Below are 17341 nucleotides of genomic sequence, written 5' to 3'. Positions count from 1 at the left end.
ATACCTTCAAGATTTACTAAAACGACCTTCGAGTTAAGGCACGAGAGGAAATTGCATAGTGATCGTCGAAGCAAGAAAGAAAAGGATGACGTCTTTCACGAGAAGTAATGGCTTTGCGAACTTGAATGACCCTAACCGGGCCAATCACGTACTCCGATCGGCGATTGGGAGAAGCTCCCGAGTATCTTTGAATTTATTCTTAACGTTTCGGATTTACCTTTGGCATCAAAACGAAATGTCCCTTCTGAAATGGTAATCTTGCCGTTCACGGTGTTATGTTCTTCGTATATAATCATTTTTTCAACCATGGACAATTCTTGCCCATATCTTTCTATGTATAACATAGTCACGACGGAGAATACACGTACGTATGAATAATTCATTTGTCAAATTCTTCTTTCTCGATCTCTCATATCGTTTGATATTTCAACGATTTAAGGAAGGAATGATACAATATATACGGCAATACGAGTTTCATCATTATTCTTCCTTATTATTCAAGATAATGACTTATCTTCGGCGTGCATAGATACAACGTGCAAGAGAGGTGCGTCTAAAGGTAGACAGGAAGATTCACTCAACGAACGATCAAGCACCTGTTGCGCGGCAAGACCCGAAGGACGTTAGTTTTCGAGCACGTGTAATCGACTTTTGACAAAGAACTGTCTCGTCTCTTCTCGGACACGTCGAAGTCAGAAAAAAGAAGGAAAAAAAAAAAAAAAAAAGAAGAAAGAAAAAAAAAGAATAAAGAAAAACAAAGAAGAAGAAAAAGCAAGAAAGAAGAAAGAGAAGGGAAAAAATCGAAAGGACAAAAGAAACTGGCGATTTCTTAATCCCTTTAAAAAATCATTTCATTTTTGAAAATTACCGCGAATAAATCCGAGTTATCTGTCCCTTTTCCAACGATCTTCTCCGGGATCTTTTTTATTTCGGCTTGACCATGAGACGAATTAAAATGAACAAAGACTGGTCAAAAGCAAAAAAAAAAAAAAAAAAAAAAAAGAAAAAAAGATAAGAGAAAAACATAGAGAAAGAAAGCGCTGCAGCTTTCTGCGTTTCGTAGCAAGAGGTAAAAGAGGAGTATATGAGGCAAGAGACGGCGTACATACGGTAGGAAGGAGAAGCAGAAGAGGAGGAGGGGGGGGCGGGGATCGGGGATGAAGAGAGAAGAGATTCTCGTAGAGCGAGGAAAAGGAAGAGGAGAGGAGAAGAGGTGGGAAGGGAAAGGGCATAGAATGGAGGGGGATCGTCCTACGAAATGGACTTGCCATTATGCCCTAACTAAAGCCGGCTATTCAGCCATCCACAAGCTTATTAGTATGCAAGCGAGCTTGTTGCCTTAGGTGGCTTGAAAGCCTCGTGTGTCACATTCACGACGTGTTTCCCTAGACGCGCAACATACTGCGCTACGGGACGATATACTGGAAGCAACATCCTCTCCTCCCCTACTCTTACTCCTCCTCCTCCTCCTCCTCCTCCTCCTCCTCCTCCTCCGTCTCCGACATCCCCACTCCTCAACCAGAGCTTCTCTCCAAGCAGATACAGTACAGTATCCACCCTCCTTCAACTTGCGAGTACGATACATGAATGCATCCGTGTCTCTGGCTGGCTGGCTGGCTGGCTGGCTGGCTGGGTTGGTTGGTTGGTTGGTTGCTTGCTTGCTTGCTTGCTTGCTTGCTTGCTTGCTTGCTTGCTTGTCATCCCGCCCTTTCTAGACAATTCGAAGTTAATTGCACTAATTGCTTCTTCGGTATATTCCGTTCCGCGAGTATACCCGCTCTAACGAACAACGATCGGAATTCTCTCAATGGGAAGTACGCGATATCTATTCCTCCGCACGGTCATATCGTCTCTTTGTAATTTGATTTACTTTCTTCTTATTTACGCCAGCATTCTATTATTATAGCTCCTGGATATAATATACTAGAAAAGAAATACGGAAAGAAATTTTTGTCATATTACGTTTACAATCGACGTCCATATCGCTAGATAGACGATTCGAGTTCTTGCGAGTGGCAGTTTGCCAAGCAAACAAATTTAATAGAATTCGGACATAGAATGAAGAATTATTGTCTCGTAGGTCGATGTTGCCATTAATCCTTCGATTAATATCACCGATTAATTCAAGTTAATTATAGGTTTTGGCACATAATATTTGAACATATTTCGTAATAGTCGGATATCGAGAAATCGAATTGATAAAGTTCGCATTCTTCTAGCAAAAGCTTGTTTACGGCGAACGAGAAGAAAAACGAGAAGAGAAAAAAAGAAGAAAAACGACGTCGATGATTATCTAGACGCCTTGAGCGCGTCATTAAAAAGATCTTCATCAGAGATAACTTCGTATAAGATTAGGCTCGACCTTTCGCAGCTTTCGAGACGTTTGCCAATAGAGAATGAAAATCTTATCACGCGGAAGAAGTATATATCTTTGCCTTAGATAATGCTATGTCAGCGTGCTGCCGCTCTCGTGTTTACGTTCTCTCGATGCTTTTGGAAAACTGCATTCTTCGCCCTTTCACGACGTACACGATGTATTCGAAGCCGATAAGCTTTTTGTATTATGCTACACACGAGAATATACCCGTGCATATACCTATAATAAAATATTTTACATAATCTACGACGAACTTTGAAACGATTTGCACGAATTTTCCAAGCTCTCAAATTCGTTTCGTAAACTATTGAAATTACGTATGTATCTACGTAGATAGTACGCGTATAAAATACAAATCGCAAATGTCTGATCTCTCAGAGACGTAATTTCGACAGAAATTTATATAGAAGGCGAGGATGGTCTATGTATTCTACACTGAAACAACGAAACGGCGTAACTTTGGTTAATCTCACTCGCTTAGTTAGTATCCTTTCCCTCGTAACAGTTATGATGAACGGTTACCGTTTACCATCCACGCTTACGAACGTGCAAGGTTCGCATAATCCGACTAATATCATTACGTGGCACTAGCTAGGATTAAATTGTTGCTACTGTCCGGAACGAGGTCGCGTCATAAACTTTACAAGTAATCGTGTCACGAGGCGGGACACGATTTTTCCGACACCATTCCGCTCGAAGAAAAAAGAAAAATCCCGCTCGTTCGGCGTGTGTCAAAGAAACATTAGACTTATCGTTTCCTTTCTCGAGATCATTACGCGTCTACATAAATTCATTATATGAATGAGATAATGAATTCGAATGGGGACGCTCGTATAACGACGAGGATACGTATAAAAATATTACTTGGTACTGAGCTTTTCAGTTTATATCTCGACTTAGGTAACTTCCTGTGTCGAGTATACCTCGTCGTATAGCTCCTCCGCCGGGGATAAAAGCGAAACGACGATACCGTGAAATTGGAAGGATGCGATTCGGATGGCCGTAGAAACGTAACCTTCCTTGAATTTCCCTCTTTCTTTCTATCTCTGTGTATCTTTCATTAACCATCGTAATTTCACGTCAAGACGATATTAAATTCCAAGGTAACCGAGTGAATTATATTAAACGAACTTTTCTTTGGACTTTTTATAATGCGATAGCAGTCGACCAAAAAGGTATTAACGAAATTTTGCAATAGGTCGACCGTTTCTCTAATATAAACTCGATATTAAATCTTACTCGAAGGGAGATTATAGAGATGCGAATTATTACAAAGTACGGCAATGTCTTCATTCAAAGTGACAGGAAGTTTGCAAACTGAAAAGTTTCACGTTCGGTGAGCATCCGAAATTTCGTGATACTAGTGTATCGTAGGACGAGACAACGCGATGACCCGGAATGTTCGGAGACAAGCCATAGGTCTTTATTGCTAAACACCTGAAACCGCGCAATATCGGTCCGGACGTAACGTTAACGCACGACGGGCGTGTGCGATCGCGTGTGATGTGGCGAGCCATCGGCGCTTTGTTGCACATTGCCGATATTTGCATCGGCTATTTCACCGATCGCACATGCTTACAGGCGACAAAACCCGATTCGTAGCTAGCATAACCGCGCTTGCGTCGCAAAGTCTAACTAAGTACACGAGTACATGAGGGACTCCCTCAGATATGAATATTTCGTGCACTGTCCTTACGATATCCAATAGAAAAATACTCTTTATACTTCGAGTCCTACCTTCGAGTACTTCTTACGTTACAATAAATTATTCAACTTCCCATCTTGGACTCGTTTCTTATAGGAATGATTTATTTATTATTATTACATAATTTATTATCAAGGTTCGAACGTTGAATTCCGATGGTCGATAGTTATTTTCAGAATTGGCAGGATCGATGTTCCAGTGGAACGTATCAAACGTACTCTGATACATCAATGTCTCTCGTCGTAGACTCGGGAGTGTTACTCTCACGTGTATTTTTTCCCCCTCGAAGCATAATTGAATCCTCGGCAGAAAGTTACCGATAGCTCGATCGAACGATCGATCACTCTCGACGGAGGGTCCTCGGGAAAGTTGTTCTCCTAGTACCAGAACTAATATTAAGGACGTCATCTCGCGACGATGCTACCCGAGTCGCGAAGATGGAATCGAGCCGGAAGATATTAAACTTTGAATCGCCTCTATTTACACAAAGAAAGGAGTAGGTAGTTCTTGTTACGACGATCATCCCCGTCGTCGCGATAGAGACGCTACGAGTTAAAGGGAAATCTGTAATAACTATTGGAAAAGGAGTGGAAGCTATGCTTCGTGTTCCTATCTCCCTATTGCCTCGAGCGTATCAATGAAGTACATCGAATTAGCTCTTCGTCGAAATAAGATTTCCCAACGGCGAAGCAAGCGTCCAGTCCTATCCTCAGGGTTTCCTACGACTTTGAGAGAGGGAGAGTGAGGATACATCCAGGTCATAGGAAACATTGGCAATATCCTGTTTTTCCAGGACTGCGAAATTAAATATTTGCCGCGATGAAACAAGAGTTACATCGCAGTTCGAAGCCATCTCGGGGGGAATCGTTGGACAGTCCAGCCAACGATACTGTCGCTCGAGTGCCCTTCGAGAAAAAGCAATATATGGTAGAAAGACCAATATAGATATTCTCTTGATATTTTATAGAAACGTTTAGTTAATAAACTTTTGTCAGGTGAATCGAAACGAATAGATAGATATCTCTTTCTGTCTATTCATAGATTGTCTTTTCGATAGATAAAGCACTTTTTATATTCATTATATTGTGAATAAGCTTTTTCCGGATCTACAACGTATGTAAATAATTTATCGAGTTATTTGTTTCCCTGCGAAGAAATTTAGATGACGAATGAACGAAGAGAACTCGTATCAAATAATTAATATACAATTGTACGCGTTGTTCAAATGCGCGATGCACCGTCATCTGTCCAAACGCATACCTACTTCATTTTTTTTATTAAAATTTTATTTCTAAATTCCCTACGTCATCCCTTTCCCATCATTTAACTACCTTTTACGCAAAGTCCCCCACCGTTCAAGCCAGACTATTCGAATTGCATAAAAGAAGGCAATTATTGATTCTGCCTCGCGGGGACGTTGCTGAATTTAATTAGATTTATATTTTAACCTGGATAAATAGTGGTAATTAAATTTATTGAAAAACGTCAAATATTTGCGCGTCAAGAGGAAACACCATAGTTAACTACATTAATGAAATAACAAGTTAAACTCTTATCGAACGATTTCGTTATGGGGATGAATGCAAGCTTTAGAAAGTAAGTTTTCTTCTATCTGTGCGATATTTCATGCCTATTTCGTAAAACAAACGCTTTTTCAATATTTTTCATTCGTGGACCACTACTTTTATTGCCGTACAAAACGTTTTGTCACTTCCGACAGAATGAACATGCAGTCAACTACTGTATGACTCTTTTCCCTTTGACGAGAGTACCGTGATTGAACTCTGTGAAACTATGCAATTTCGATTGTTGTCGAGCTATACTACACAGCGAGAAGAGGAGAAAGAGAGAAAAAGGCAGAAGAAAAGAAGGGAGAAAAGAGAGAGAGAGGGAGAGGGAGAGGGAGAGAGAGAGAGAGAGAGAGAGAGAGAGAGAACTGACGTTCAAGCTCGTTCTATCGCAACTAATTACGACAAAACATTTAGTTAAGCGCTCTGGACGATGAGCAAAAACTTGCGCACCCTTTGAAGTGCCGTAAAAGTTTTTTCAGTATAAACAGAAAATATTTAAAATTTTTATCAAGACCGTCTAAGTCAATGCACGTACCTACGTACATATTATCCGAATGGAAGCATACATTCCATACGTTTCGTGATAGAAACGAAAGCACGATGTGTCCGCTATCTCCCTTTTTTCTACCGGTCTTTGTATTTTTTCCTCTTTTTTTTTTTTTTTTATTTTTTATTATTATTATTAATCCAATCTCCCTTTATCCTTAAGCTTTCCTCCATGAACGTGGAATTTTTCGAGCGCGGAACGTTCGCAAAAGCATGCGGAGTACCGTGCGCGATATGCTTCGAATTTCTACGTTCCGTAATATCCTGAGAGATTTCTTTTATGAAAGGATTTACGAGAGAATGAGTTATGTGTAGAAAAAAGAAAAAAAAAAAGAAGTAAATTCGACGTACTACTTCGAACGATACCTTAAGCATTTTACTCGAAACTTTCTGCTCGCGTTATCTTAATTTTCTAAATTAAAGTCGATGATGTTACGAACCTCGTTATTTCCTCTCGCAAAAGTAACGATTTTTCTGTACTATCGGTCTTACGGTAAATGCAAATGAAAGGAAGGAGGGAGAGAGAGAGAAAAGGGAAGACGACGATGTCGCAGCGAACAAGGACATCTTTAAATTTCCGTCGCGAGTAAACTATAGCTTGCTTGATATATATATATATATATACATAGAAGAAGAAGCAGAACGAACGTACGAACAAAATCGATGGTAGAAACACCACTTTCATCGGGATTTGATTTATGTCCATTTATACCTACGAGTTAATTTTTGTAGAAGCGTAATCGTAAAGACGAATAAGCATCGCTAGTATCAGCTATTTTCACTAGATCTCGCGTATGTTCGTGCAGCTCATTGTCGAGCATTTCTCTCTTTCGCTATTTTCTTTTTTTGTGTTTTTTTTTTTCGTTTTGTTTTTTTTGTTTTTTCATTGCGACGTCAATGAGGTCGCAGGACAATAGTTTCGTTACCGTGAACGAAAATTCGTTTGGCCAGACTATAAACGACGCGCGACGATGGAAACTGTACGCGTATCCGAGCGAAATGTAAAACCATCGGGAGGATCGACGTGGGTGAGCGGTACGATTCCCGTTGCCACTCTTTCTCTCGCTTTTATTGCGAGATTTGTCATCGAAACGAGGCTAACCGAACTGCTCTCTTTACAAATGCACTTGTCATTTTAACGACGCGACGTGCCTACTCGATTCGTACGCGTGCATCTCGTAAAACTAGTTGAAGTATGGTTCACAGTCCTTGCCGGAACCAATCAATTCGATATCGAGCCATGGATCAGTCTTTTTCGCTCTCTGTATCTCTCTCTTTTTTTTCTTGTTTAAATTCCTATCTAAATATCGAAAGGCTCGATCGTCGTACGATATTTTAACAATATTTTTACTCGAGCTAGGAAGTATTCGAACTTATGTATTCGAAAAAAAAAAAAAAAACAAAAAAGAAATACATTTTGAAAGGTGTTCTAGAACTTATCAGGCACAAATGCTAATCTGTTAAATTTAATTCACGTATTCGCGGGAGTACAGAGAAATCATGAAAATGGAAACTCTCGGAGTGGAAGCCACGGGCTTCGAATAAATTATTTACGTGACTGTAAGGTAAAACAGCACAAGTCCATTTTCCATAAGATTGATATGCACTTGCAAGAGAAAACGAAATATAAAGCTTGGACAACAAAAAATAGATTTGCTATTTTACGCTTCATTCGCATGACTTTAATTTAGAAACCGGCTTAAATTCTATCAATTTAGAAAAAGTAAATAAGTACTTAGCTGAACATTAAACAATAATTTATATCCGTTCCAATGACTCATTGAAATTTCTAATCCAGTTATTATGATAAAACCTACTTCACGTAATAATTCAAACGTAGAGATACGAAATTAAGAGGAATTTTAGAAAGAGAGAGAGAGAGAGAGAGAGAACAAAAAATTCCAATTTTCTTATCGTATATCCGTGATCGATCTGGGACGCGTTAGAAGGGAGACGTGAAATGCCGCAGCTTCCTCGGGTGCAACAGGTCGCGAAGTTTGCCGGTAAGAATCCCAGGAGCTCGTTAAACTATTACCCACCTCCTAAATTCATATGCATAAAGCGGGAGAGGGTGAGAGATAGAGAAAGAGAGGAAGAGGGCGTTGAGGCTTCGCGCGGAAGCGAATGCAGTCGGTGAAGTTGAAATTCCATTATTGTACGTTAACGTAGCGCGGATAGGAGTAGGTTGAGCCGAGCATTTCACGTTTCGTGTCGTCCTCTACTTTCGCTCTATCGCCTTTCGTAGTTCACCGTGTCGCGCCTTCCTCCACGAAAGCTCGACGATTCCTTTAGACTAAGTGTTCGTGCGTCTGTGTGCGCGCGCTTGGTCGTTTCCTATGTATGAGTAAGAGATCTCTACGCGTAAGAACGTAAGCGGTGCGATTCATTTGCATTCTCCGACGATAGCAAGAGCATACGTACAGAGGACAAAGCTAAGGAAAGAAACAGAGAGAGAGAGAGAGAGAGGGGGGGGGGGAAGGTGAGAGGTGGGGAGGGGAGAATGAAAGAAATGAGAAAGAAAAGGAGGAGACGATGAAAGAAAACATCAAGAAAATATCTGTTGGAGGGAGTCGATCTTTTCTCTTTTTCTCTCGTCTCTGAGCTTGATCTCTCTCACTCGTTCCTTGACGACGAGAAAAGTGTTTAAAAAGAAGAAATTGCAAATCGCAACGTTTCGCGATAATCAAGTCGGCCGAGTTGACTCCAGCACCCCTCGTAATAACGTCGTAAGACGAAGGAAAGGGCTCGATGGGAGGTGTACGGACGAGCGGAGTGGAACGAAGAAGCGATTCTTGTTGCGCTTTGAGAAAATTGTTTCCTAAATTGAGCCGAGTTCTCTTGTGCAAGGAGCCGCGGACTTCTCTTTATTTTCCCTGCATTCTAATGCGCTCTCATTTATATACGTCGCTCCATCCTCCCTCTTTCCATCGTTTTTTATTTATTTATTTTTTTTTTTTTTTTTCACCGCGAATGTCACCCTCCTTAACGTTCATCCAATGTGCGATTATTAATACGAATTGCTTGAAAATATTTCATCGATCTTTTTCTCTCGCAATATTCGTTGTTATTTTTAAGAAAAGGATAATTTCTTACGAGTATCTACAACACGCAATATACGATAATAGTGAAAAGTGTTAAAGAAATTGATTCGAGTGTTTCCTTTACTTATCCTTAAATCGATAAAACGGACCAAGAGAGGATATAGCTCATGCGTCGAATCCAGAGAAATGGTCGACGAGGATATCGAGACGACGAGCCTTTGAGCAAATACTCTGGGCATCTGCCCTTCTCTACCGGAAGCAGGACGACGGTGGGATCGACTGCCGACCGATGGGAAGTGTATAGGACGCGGAAAGGGTGACAAGAGAGTGGAGGAGAGCGAGGGCGTGAGGACTCGCTTCGTCGACCGCAACTAAAACGCAGCCTCGACAGAGAGTTTAGTTGCCAACCGGTAATGGGATTCCTCTGTTTCCCGGAACAATGATACGCTACGTCGCGGTATGAATTACGCATAATATAGCGCCGGCTGGTCCACGATCCAAGAGCGAGCGGACGTTTGTGTCTCTCTTTCTCTGTGTATGTGCGCGTGCGCGCGTATGTGTGTCTCGTCAATCCATGTGCCTTTGTACGCGTGTGTATATGTATGTAAAAGAGAAAGAGAAGGAGACGAGCCGTACGTTAGCTTCAACTTGAATTAGATAAGAAAAGCAGGATGATATATATATATATATATATATATATATATATATATATATATAAGATCGCGCGCAGTCTGGGGTATATGAAATTCAAAAATTCTTGGAAAGAAACAGCGGCTCCTTTAAGAAATCTCCCTGCGGCGAGCGAAGCCAAGGTTCCTTTCCTCGAACTCGCCCGCGAGAATGCTTCGTCTTGTGCGAGGATGCAAATCGCGGCGTTAAAACCACCAGCGACAGCGGCAACGATCGACTCCTCCCAAGAGCGGTAGAATCGTGCCTAACTTTTAAAGTGGGATTTGCGATATACCGCTTATCTCTCGACTTCGTGTAAATAAAATTCGAGGGGAAAAGTTCTTTCTTAAGGGAGGGCCGAGCTCGTTACACGCTCTCGAAACTCGGGACTAAAATCGAGAAAAGTCGAAGAGGGGTGAATCAAGCCCTCGCGAAATGGGCTATGATTTTTTTTTTCTTTTTTACAAAGTAAGAAAGATAGATGATTTGTTCTATTTAATACGCGTGAGCTTTTATCCTTCGAAACGATATTAACTTACGTTATTTAATTACTTGGAAAAATCACATTCATCCATTATTGATCATTTTGAAATGGATAATGATGAAATTTGTTGAGATAAAAAACGACGACGAATTAATACAATGGTCGCTAAGAAAGGAGAACGCGTCATACATAAGTAATAATGGAAAGCTTTGCTTCTCGAGTCTGCGCATGAGAATTGTATACATTTCTTGCTAGGAAAATGCACTATGCAAGAGCTCAACGAAGCCAGAAACCGCGTAGTTCGCACATTTTGCTTGAGAGGGTTTGTGTAAGTTTCGCGTATCGTGAAACTATGCTCGTTGGTCTCCGCATATAGTCTCTGCAATATACTCTAACTTATAAGATATTTGTATTGTTCTTAGACGATTCGTAAACTCAATATAACGACCAGCTAACGAAAAATAGCAGAAAATTAACGAGGTAAGGTTATATGAGCGCTTTGATCACTTTAACGCGTTTCAATGCTTTTTATTTGTTCTATTAAATGTGTCTGAGATTTTACGATTCGTTGGGATTTCTACTCATATGTTAGAAAATAATGGGACGAGGTTTTATATCCACGAGTGCATTCACTTTTTATATGTAAGTTCGTAGTTCGTTTATACAAATAGGACCTATAAACGCATCCCTCAAAAATTTCGCGGCACGAGTATTTGGCTGAACTAGACACGATCGCTAAAAAGAGGGTCACAAAGAAGAAGGCTTTGTCGAGGCTTTAAAGCGGATACTAAATCATTTAGTGTTGGCTTTCGTGCAAAATCTCGAATCTCGTGTGTTTAAAATCATTAGATGCGAAATGCGTAACTTTAATTTGACTTAATAGAAAAATTCATAAAATCATAAGACTTACCAATTTTCTTAATCGCAGGATCGATTTTATTAATGCGGCTAGTCGTAATATAAATGAAATAAATCGAGTTCGATATGACAAGGTAATTCGAATAATGTAAAATTATTTTATTCGCGTCGATATGATTTAATAGTGACATTTAACTAATATTAATTAGATTATTAATTGTTTGACAGTTATATCGATACCCGTTATCGTATCGAATATATTCTAACATTGCCTTTTACGATAGTGGGTAACTACGTCACGGAGTAACTAAATGAAATATGAGAGCTCCCGGAAAGACATACGTAATACGCTTTTCATAATTAAAAGAGATTATATTTTTATAAAGATGATATCGTGACGAATGATTTTGAGTATACTACCTGAGTAAGAGTAAATGGCTAGACGCGAAGAGGTCACATCAGGAAGTATAAATGGATCGCATGTAGAGAGTAAACGATGCAATTTGAATTTTTATGCAATCGAAACATGCTCTTCGAAGAATATTTCGCGATCGAACGTTACCTGCAACATATCTCGTTGCTGGGAAAATGTTCGTACGTAGCAAAAGGCTTCCTTTATTGGCTACTTCCAGCCGAGACTTTACATTCGCACGGTAAAAGGATACTTTCATGGGTAATGGAAATACGATTTTCTATGGATACTGCGAGAGGTGGTGGGTGGGTGGAGGTGGTGGGTTAAGGGAGACATCGCGACATCATTTGGAGGTCGATAAGAACGTCGAACGAAAAGAATCTTTAATATGGATCGTTGGTAAGAAGCGGAAGCAATCGCATTATGACCGATCAGTCTTAAAAGATAAATCGACCGCCCGATGCGATATCAGTAGGATGTATTTATTCGCTTGATGGACACTTGAAGTTTATTGGATGGACGATCCAAACGATTCGAAACGATTCTTATAGCTCGCCAAGTAGGAATATCGCTCTTCGGAGATTGTTACGAGCTATCGCTATTGGAAATATCCACGTCTTGCGTTCTTGCCAAACATACACGTTGATCGAACAATCTTACAATTTTCTTTTTCTATTTTTTGCTCCCTCTCTCTCTCTCTCTCTCTCTCTCTCTCTCTCTCTCTCTCTCTCATTGTGCAGTCTCGCCGGTCAACTATTTATATAGATTTCATGCGGCGGTAGTACGGCGCTCAAGAAATTGAAGGAAAAGTCGTTTTATATAATCGATGGTAAAGTCATGAGTATCACTATTATAATTCGATGCCAATTTAGGAATAATCTATGAACCTGTTACGTCGTTTAATAAATGATATTTCTTAGTCGTTTTTATATCTAAATATCTATCGTTTATTTTTACTCTCGACTCCGTTATGGTAAAAACAACTTGTTTTTCTAACGCATACACATATGTGCGTCTCTCTCACGGATTTTTTATCGTGTCTCTGGAGCAACGACGATTAATACGCGTACCTACCTTGGAGACCAATGGCGCAACTCGATCGATATTGTCAACTCAATAATAAAGGTTTGTCGATTCGTAGTCACGCCTGGATACAATATAAGATAATAATAATACGAGAAGAAAGTCCGCACGCACGTCCACGTCCCGCGAGAATATTCCTCCTCTTATATTAGTGCCCGTGCATATGTCACACGCATACAAGGAAACGGAGAGAGGATCTGTGACACGGAGATAAGTTCGATGGGCTGGCAATATTGACCTTTCGATCCGTTCCCGTGTAATAAACTCGCAGAGCGCTTATCAACGGACTCTTATCGCGAACTCGAATCCCAGAAGAGCATGGAACTTTATTATTGGATTTAATACGAAATTAATGTAACATCGCAATATTCCGTTCGATTATTTAGAGTTATTCATTCGATATCCGAATAATCATACCATTGTCTGACTTTGTCGCGTGATGCAACGAAAGTATCTAATCGAAATGCATAATTCGATAGGTTGACCGAATAATTGAGGGAACGATTGCATTTTATCAATCGTTTCTAAAACGATCTTCTAAGCAGCCCTAGAAGAACTCGTTGTTTGTTCAATAATTATATGCGTTTCCATTTATTCGTATCCATTTATACGTATAGAAGCAGAGAAGTTATAGTACGCAAATTTTACGCAAACGTATCCACGTACATACTATATATACTAATATAAACTACGTACACGCATATAGACGTACGCGTAGAGGACATAACGATGAAAATATTTGACAAGTATAAAACATTATGGGCGATCGGCCGTTATCGTAAAAGAACGTCTATCTTGGTGGGACACGATATGTGGTCCTCGAATGGATCTCTATATGTACGTACTTGGTTATATACTAACTGAAATAAATTCCTTCGGTAAAGAAACACTGTCACGTCGTCGTTCGTCGTTCGGACAATCGATTCGGGAAGCATCCAATTGCCAGCTGGCAGTCGACGAAATTGAGTAGGTATCGACAAGTATTGGCCGGACGTGTTCTCCTTTGACGAGCGGAACTCTCGCGAGATCACTCTCGTGAGGTACTCCGACCGACCGATACGAAATACCATGGGGAGAGGAAGACTGGACCGTTCGATATTCATGAACAGATCAAACAATGACATTTGACTGATTGAACCGATCTTCATTATCGACACCTACAAAATTAGACGCGTATACGTGTATGCGTATAAGCAGATCATAAGCACGTATCAACAAGTAGTCCTTGTTTATAAATAAAAATATCGATTCGATCGATTCACCCACCCATATTGAGAAAGATAGAAAATAGGTTGACATATATAAAATATTGGTGATCTCTATGACTACTATCAGTAATATACATCTTTGAACTACGTTAACGAAAGATTATATGTTATACATCATCGTTTCACGAGTTTTTCACGACGAAGTAGCGATGGCGGAAACGCAAAAATAGAAGGAAGAAGCAATTAGATAATCCGCCTGTTTTCTCTCTGATTTCTCCTATCCGGTACAAAGCTTATTCCGACAACGGGGAAAACTTTGGTCATGGGAGGGAACGCGACCCTCGGTGGTTTACGGTCTGTCACCTTCGACCTCTAACCTTCCAAGAGGAAACGTCGCTGCTTACTGTCCTCTCCAGTTTCACCTCTTCGGCCATCTTCATCTCGTCGTCCGCGTCGGAAACGCGATTGTTACACACGACTTGCCTACGAATACTGATACGAATTTTCGAACGAGACATTTATGTTTCTTGATAGTGTTGTCAATGTATGTTTTTAATCATACAATTTCAATTAATGTATACATCGGAAGGTCGTTTAAATAACATCGTAATCTGGTTAACAATATTAGATCGATATCGTACGTGTATATACGCACACACATATATATATGTTTATATCTCCACGTGATCTAATGGAAACAGAGGACACTTGAAAGTTAATGTTTTATGTAGATACGTGTTCATATTGAAAATAAAAACATAGGTATACGAGTACGTGCATATATTTTTGAGATAATACTCACAGTAATGATCGCGGAATGTAATAAATTCCTCTATAAAATTGTTTTGAACGTTTTCGTTTGGTTAACGCTCAGATATTGATGCTCCTCGAATATAATTTTTATCGAACGAGTTTAATGTGCCGATTTTCCGATCACATTTTTCGGGATTTTCAAACTGCCAAGCGGATGAAAGCGCTATAAAGATAAATATCTATGGAATTGTTCAAATATCGAAAATGTAAGAGGAGCATGTAATAATATATATTTGAAAATAAAATGTAGCAAAAAGGAACAAAAGAGTGCCGGCAAATTACTTTTCCCCTTCTCTTCCCATAGAAACGTAACGAGCTTTAAAATGTCGCTGGTTGCCAACAAATCGTTGCTAGGATACGTCGATATTGATTTTATCCTTCAAAATTTTTCATTTGAAAAAGTACGAAAGATGAATTATTTTTGAAAGGTACCAAACTGTTTTCCATGGATCTTTACTATGCGTAAGTAGTACCCAGGCAACCATGGGATATAAGACAAAAACCAATAGGAATTTCTAATCCCGATGACATCCCAGTGCTATCTGAATAACGATGCCGAGAAACGATCATATAGAGAGAAATTCGCTGCTACCTTTTCAATAAAATTCAATGGAATAAAGAAGAGAATTAAAAGTTCTGCGTTCGCTTTATCTTCTCTCGTAACACATATAAAATTACTCATGTTGAACGATAACTTTTAACTCTTATCTAGAAAAGATCAATCGACGCCGTTCGAAGATTAAAACTATATAACGACGAAAGATTTAATCTCGATTTAAAAAGAGAAAAAAATTCCTTTACGATCTAATTTTCGAATATCCATAGTACATTGAGAGAACGATGTTCTCGTATTACTTGGGATGGGACATGGCATTGTACGCCAAGAGACGCTTTCTTACGCCAGTAAAGTCGATAGGACGAATCTCTCTTGGTTTATTCGATACGACGATATCTTGCGGCGAGAGTGAGAGATAGAACAGAATGGATGATTGACAGAACGTAATTGAACATAACGCGCATCTCCAGGAGAACGAATGGTGAACTATTTTTTAGAATCTGATTTGCAGACTACGCTATGTCTCCTCTTTCTCTCCCTCTCTCTCTCTCTCTGTTTCTCAATATCCCTCTGATCCCTTTTCCTCTTTGTATGTACGTTTCGTATGTCTAATGTACGATTGTACCACACATGGAGACGAGAATGCGTGTGTGCTGCAACGTTCCATCGAGCAAATTTAACTGCCGTAGTTGAAGTAAAATCGATCGCTTTGTTAACGCCTCGTTGAAGCCTGTCGCGAGCGCAGGAGAAGCAAGTGAAACTGTGTGGGTGTGTGTAAATGAAAGAGAGAGAAAGAGAAGAGAAAGCGTGAGGATGAAAAAGAAAAGGATAGAGATAGAAGAATGGCATAACGGTCACGCTACAACGAATTCTCTCCTACGTCCAATCGGATGACAGGGTCGAAGTCCGTCGTTAATTAAAGCTCAACGCGCGTTTTCATCGACTAATGAAGCGAGACGGACGAAGATCTCTTCTAGCAGCGCGGCCGGCGTAAGCTCGTTCGCGCCTCCCATTCCGAGGGACAAAGGTTCGTTTGAGCGCGATTCGCGCGATTTAATGGATTTCTTTCTTCTTTTTTTTTTAATTACACCGTGGGAGACTTCATAGAGACAACGCGTCGCTGACACGTCGAACCTCTCGGAGATCGCAGCAACGACGTTGCTACATCTTTTTTCTTTTTTTTTTTCTTCTTTTTTTTTTTTTTTTTTTTTTTTTACTTTCGCTTTCCGAAAAAAAAAAAAAGAGAAAAAAGGAAAAACAAAAAAAAAAATGGGAAAAATAGAAAAAGAAACTATACAGTAAACGCTGCAATAGTTTTGCCGTTTAATTTCAAGCGTCGCGCAGAAACGCGATCGGCGCAAGAGAGCTTTTGGAAAAATCGCACGTAAACGGGAATATAAAGTTTCGGAACTCCAAATTATTAAGTGATCACGGTTGGAGGCGTATCTCGCTGGTCACTCGCCGATATTCGATATCGTTGAAAACGGTGCCGCGGAATCGTAGCGTTTGTCGATGCCTCCCGCGCCTCCCATTAAATGTAATAAAAATGAAATAAAAAAGGTGTTCGATAGAAAACAAATATGTAATAACTTTTCAATCGGGCCAATATTTTTCCAGAGATACGACGAAATTCTGGTACGAATGCGCGTTGCTTGTCTTTGAATTTTATAGAAACGAATTGTTCCTATCCGTTCCATCGAGAAGCATACGTGCACGTAAGCTTTTACGTAGATACATAGGTATATGTCGCGTCTACGTTTGGTACATGGATACATAAACATATATCTAGGCAAGTTCGCAAGGGCGAATGAGAAATCGATAAACCTCGAACGTTTACGGAATATGTTTGAGAGTAACTTCGCGAAAGGACTCGTCGATAGAACGAATGATCGCGAACATTCCTGTGCAGGCGATTCGAGTCGAGGAAATTCTCACAAGTAGAATTTCTTTCTGTTGGCCGAACGTACCTAAATTCGAAATATTAGAGAGGCTGAAGTGGCATTCTCAGGCGTAGCTCG

At 40.0% G+C, this 17341-nt stretch overlaps 1 protein-coding gene across 1 annotated transcript in view; it reads right to left on the bottom strand.

Moving 5' to 3' along the window:
* LOC124956605 overlaps positions 1 to 14403 on the bottom strand; it is a 95551-nt gene extending 81148 nt beyond the window's left edge. Inside the window, exon 1 of the mRNA XM_047512655.1 lies at positions 14332 to 14403. Coding sequence (XP_047368611.1) covers positions 14332 to 14394 — 63 coding nt within the window. The 5' untranslated portion in view covers positions 14395 to 14403. The remainder of the gene's footprint in view (positions 1 to 14331) is intronic.
* Between the last annotated feature and the right edge of the window lie 2938 nt (positions 14404 to 17341).

This window comes from Vespa velutina, chromosome 22, assembly GCF_912470025.1.
Source record: "Vespa velutina chromosome 22, iVesVel2.1, whole genome shotgun sequence".
In the NCBI taxonomy this organism is placed as follows: domain Eukaryota; kingdom Metazoa; phylum Arthropoda; class Insecta; order Hymenoptera; family Vespidae; genus Vespa; species Vespa velutina.
Note: the sequence above shows the minus strand (reverse complement) of the source record. Positions and strands in the feature narration are given on the sequence as shown.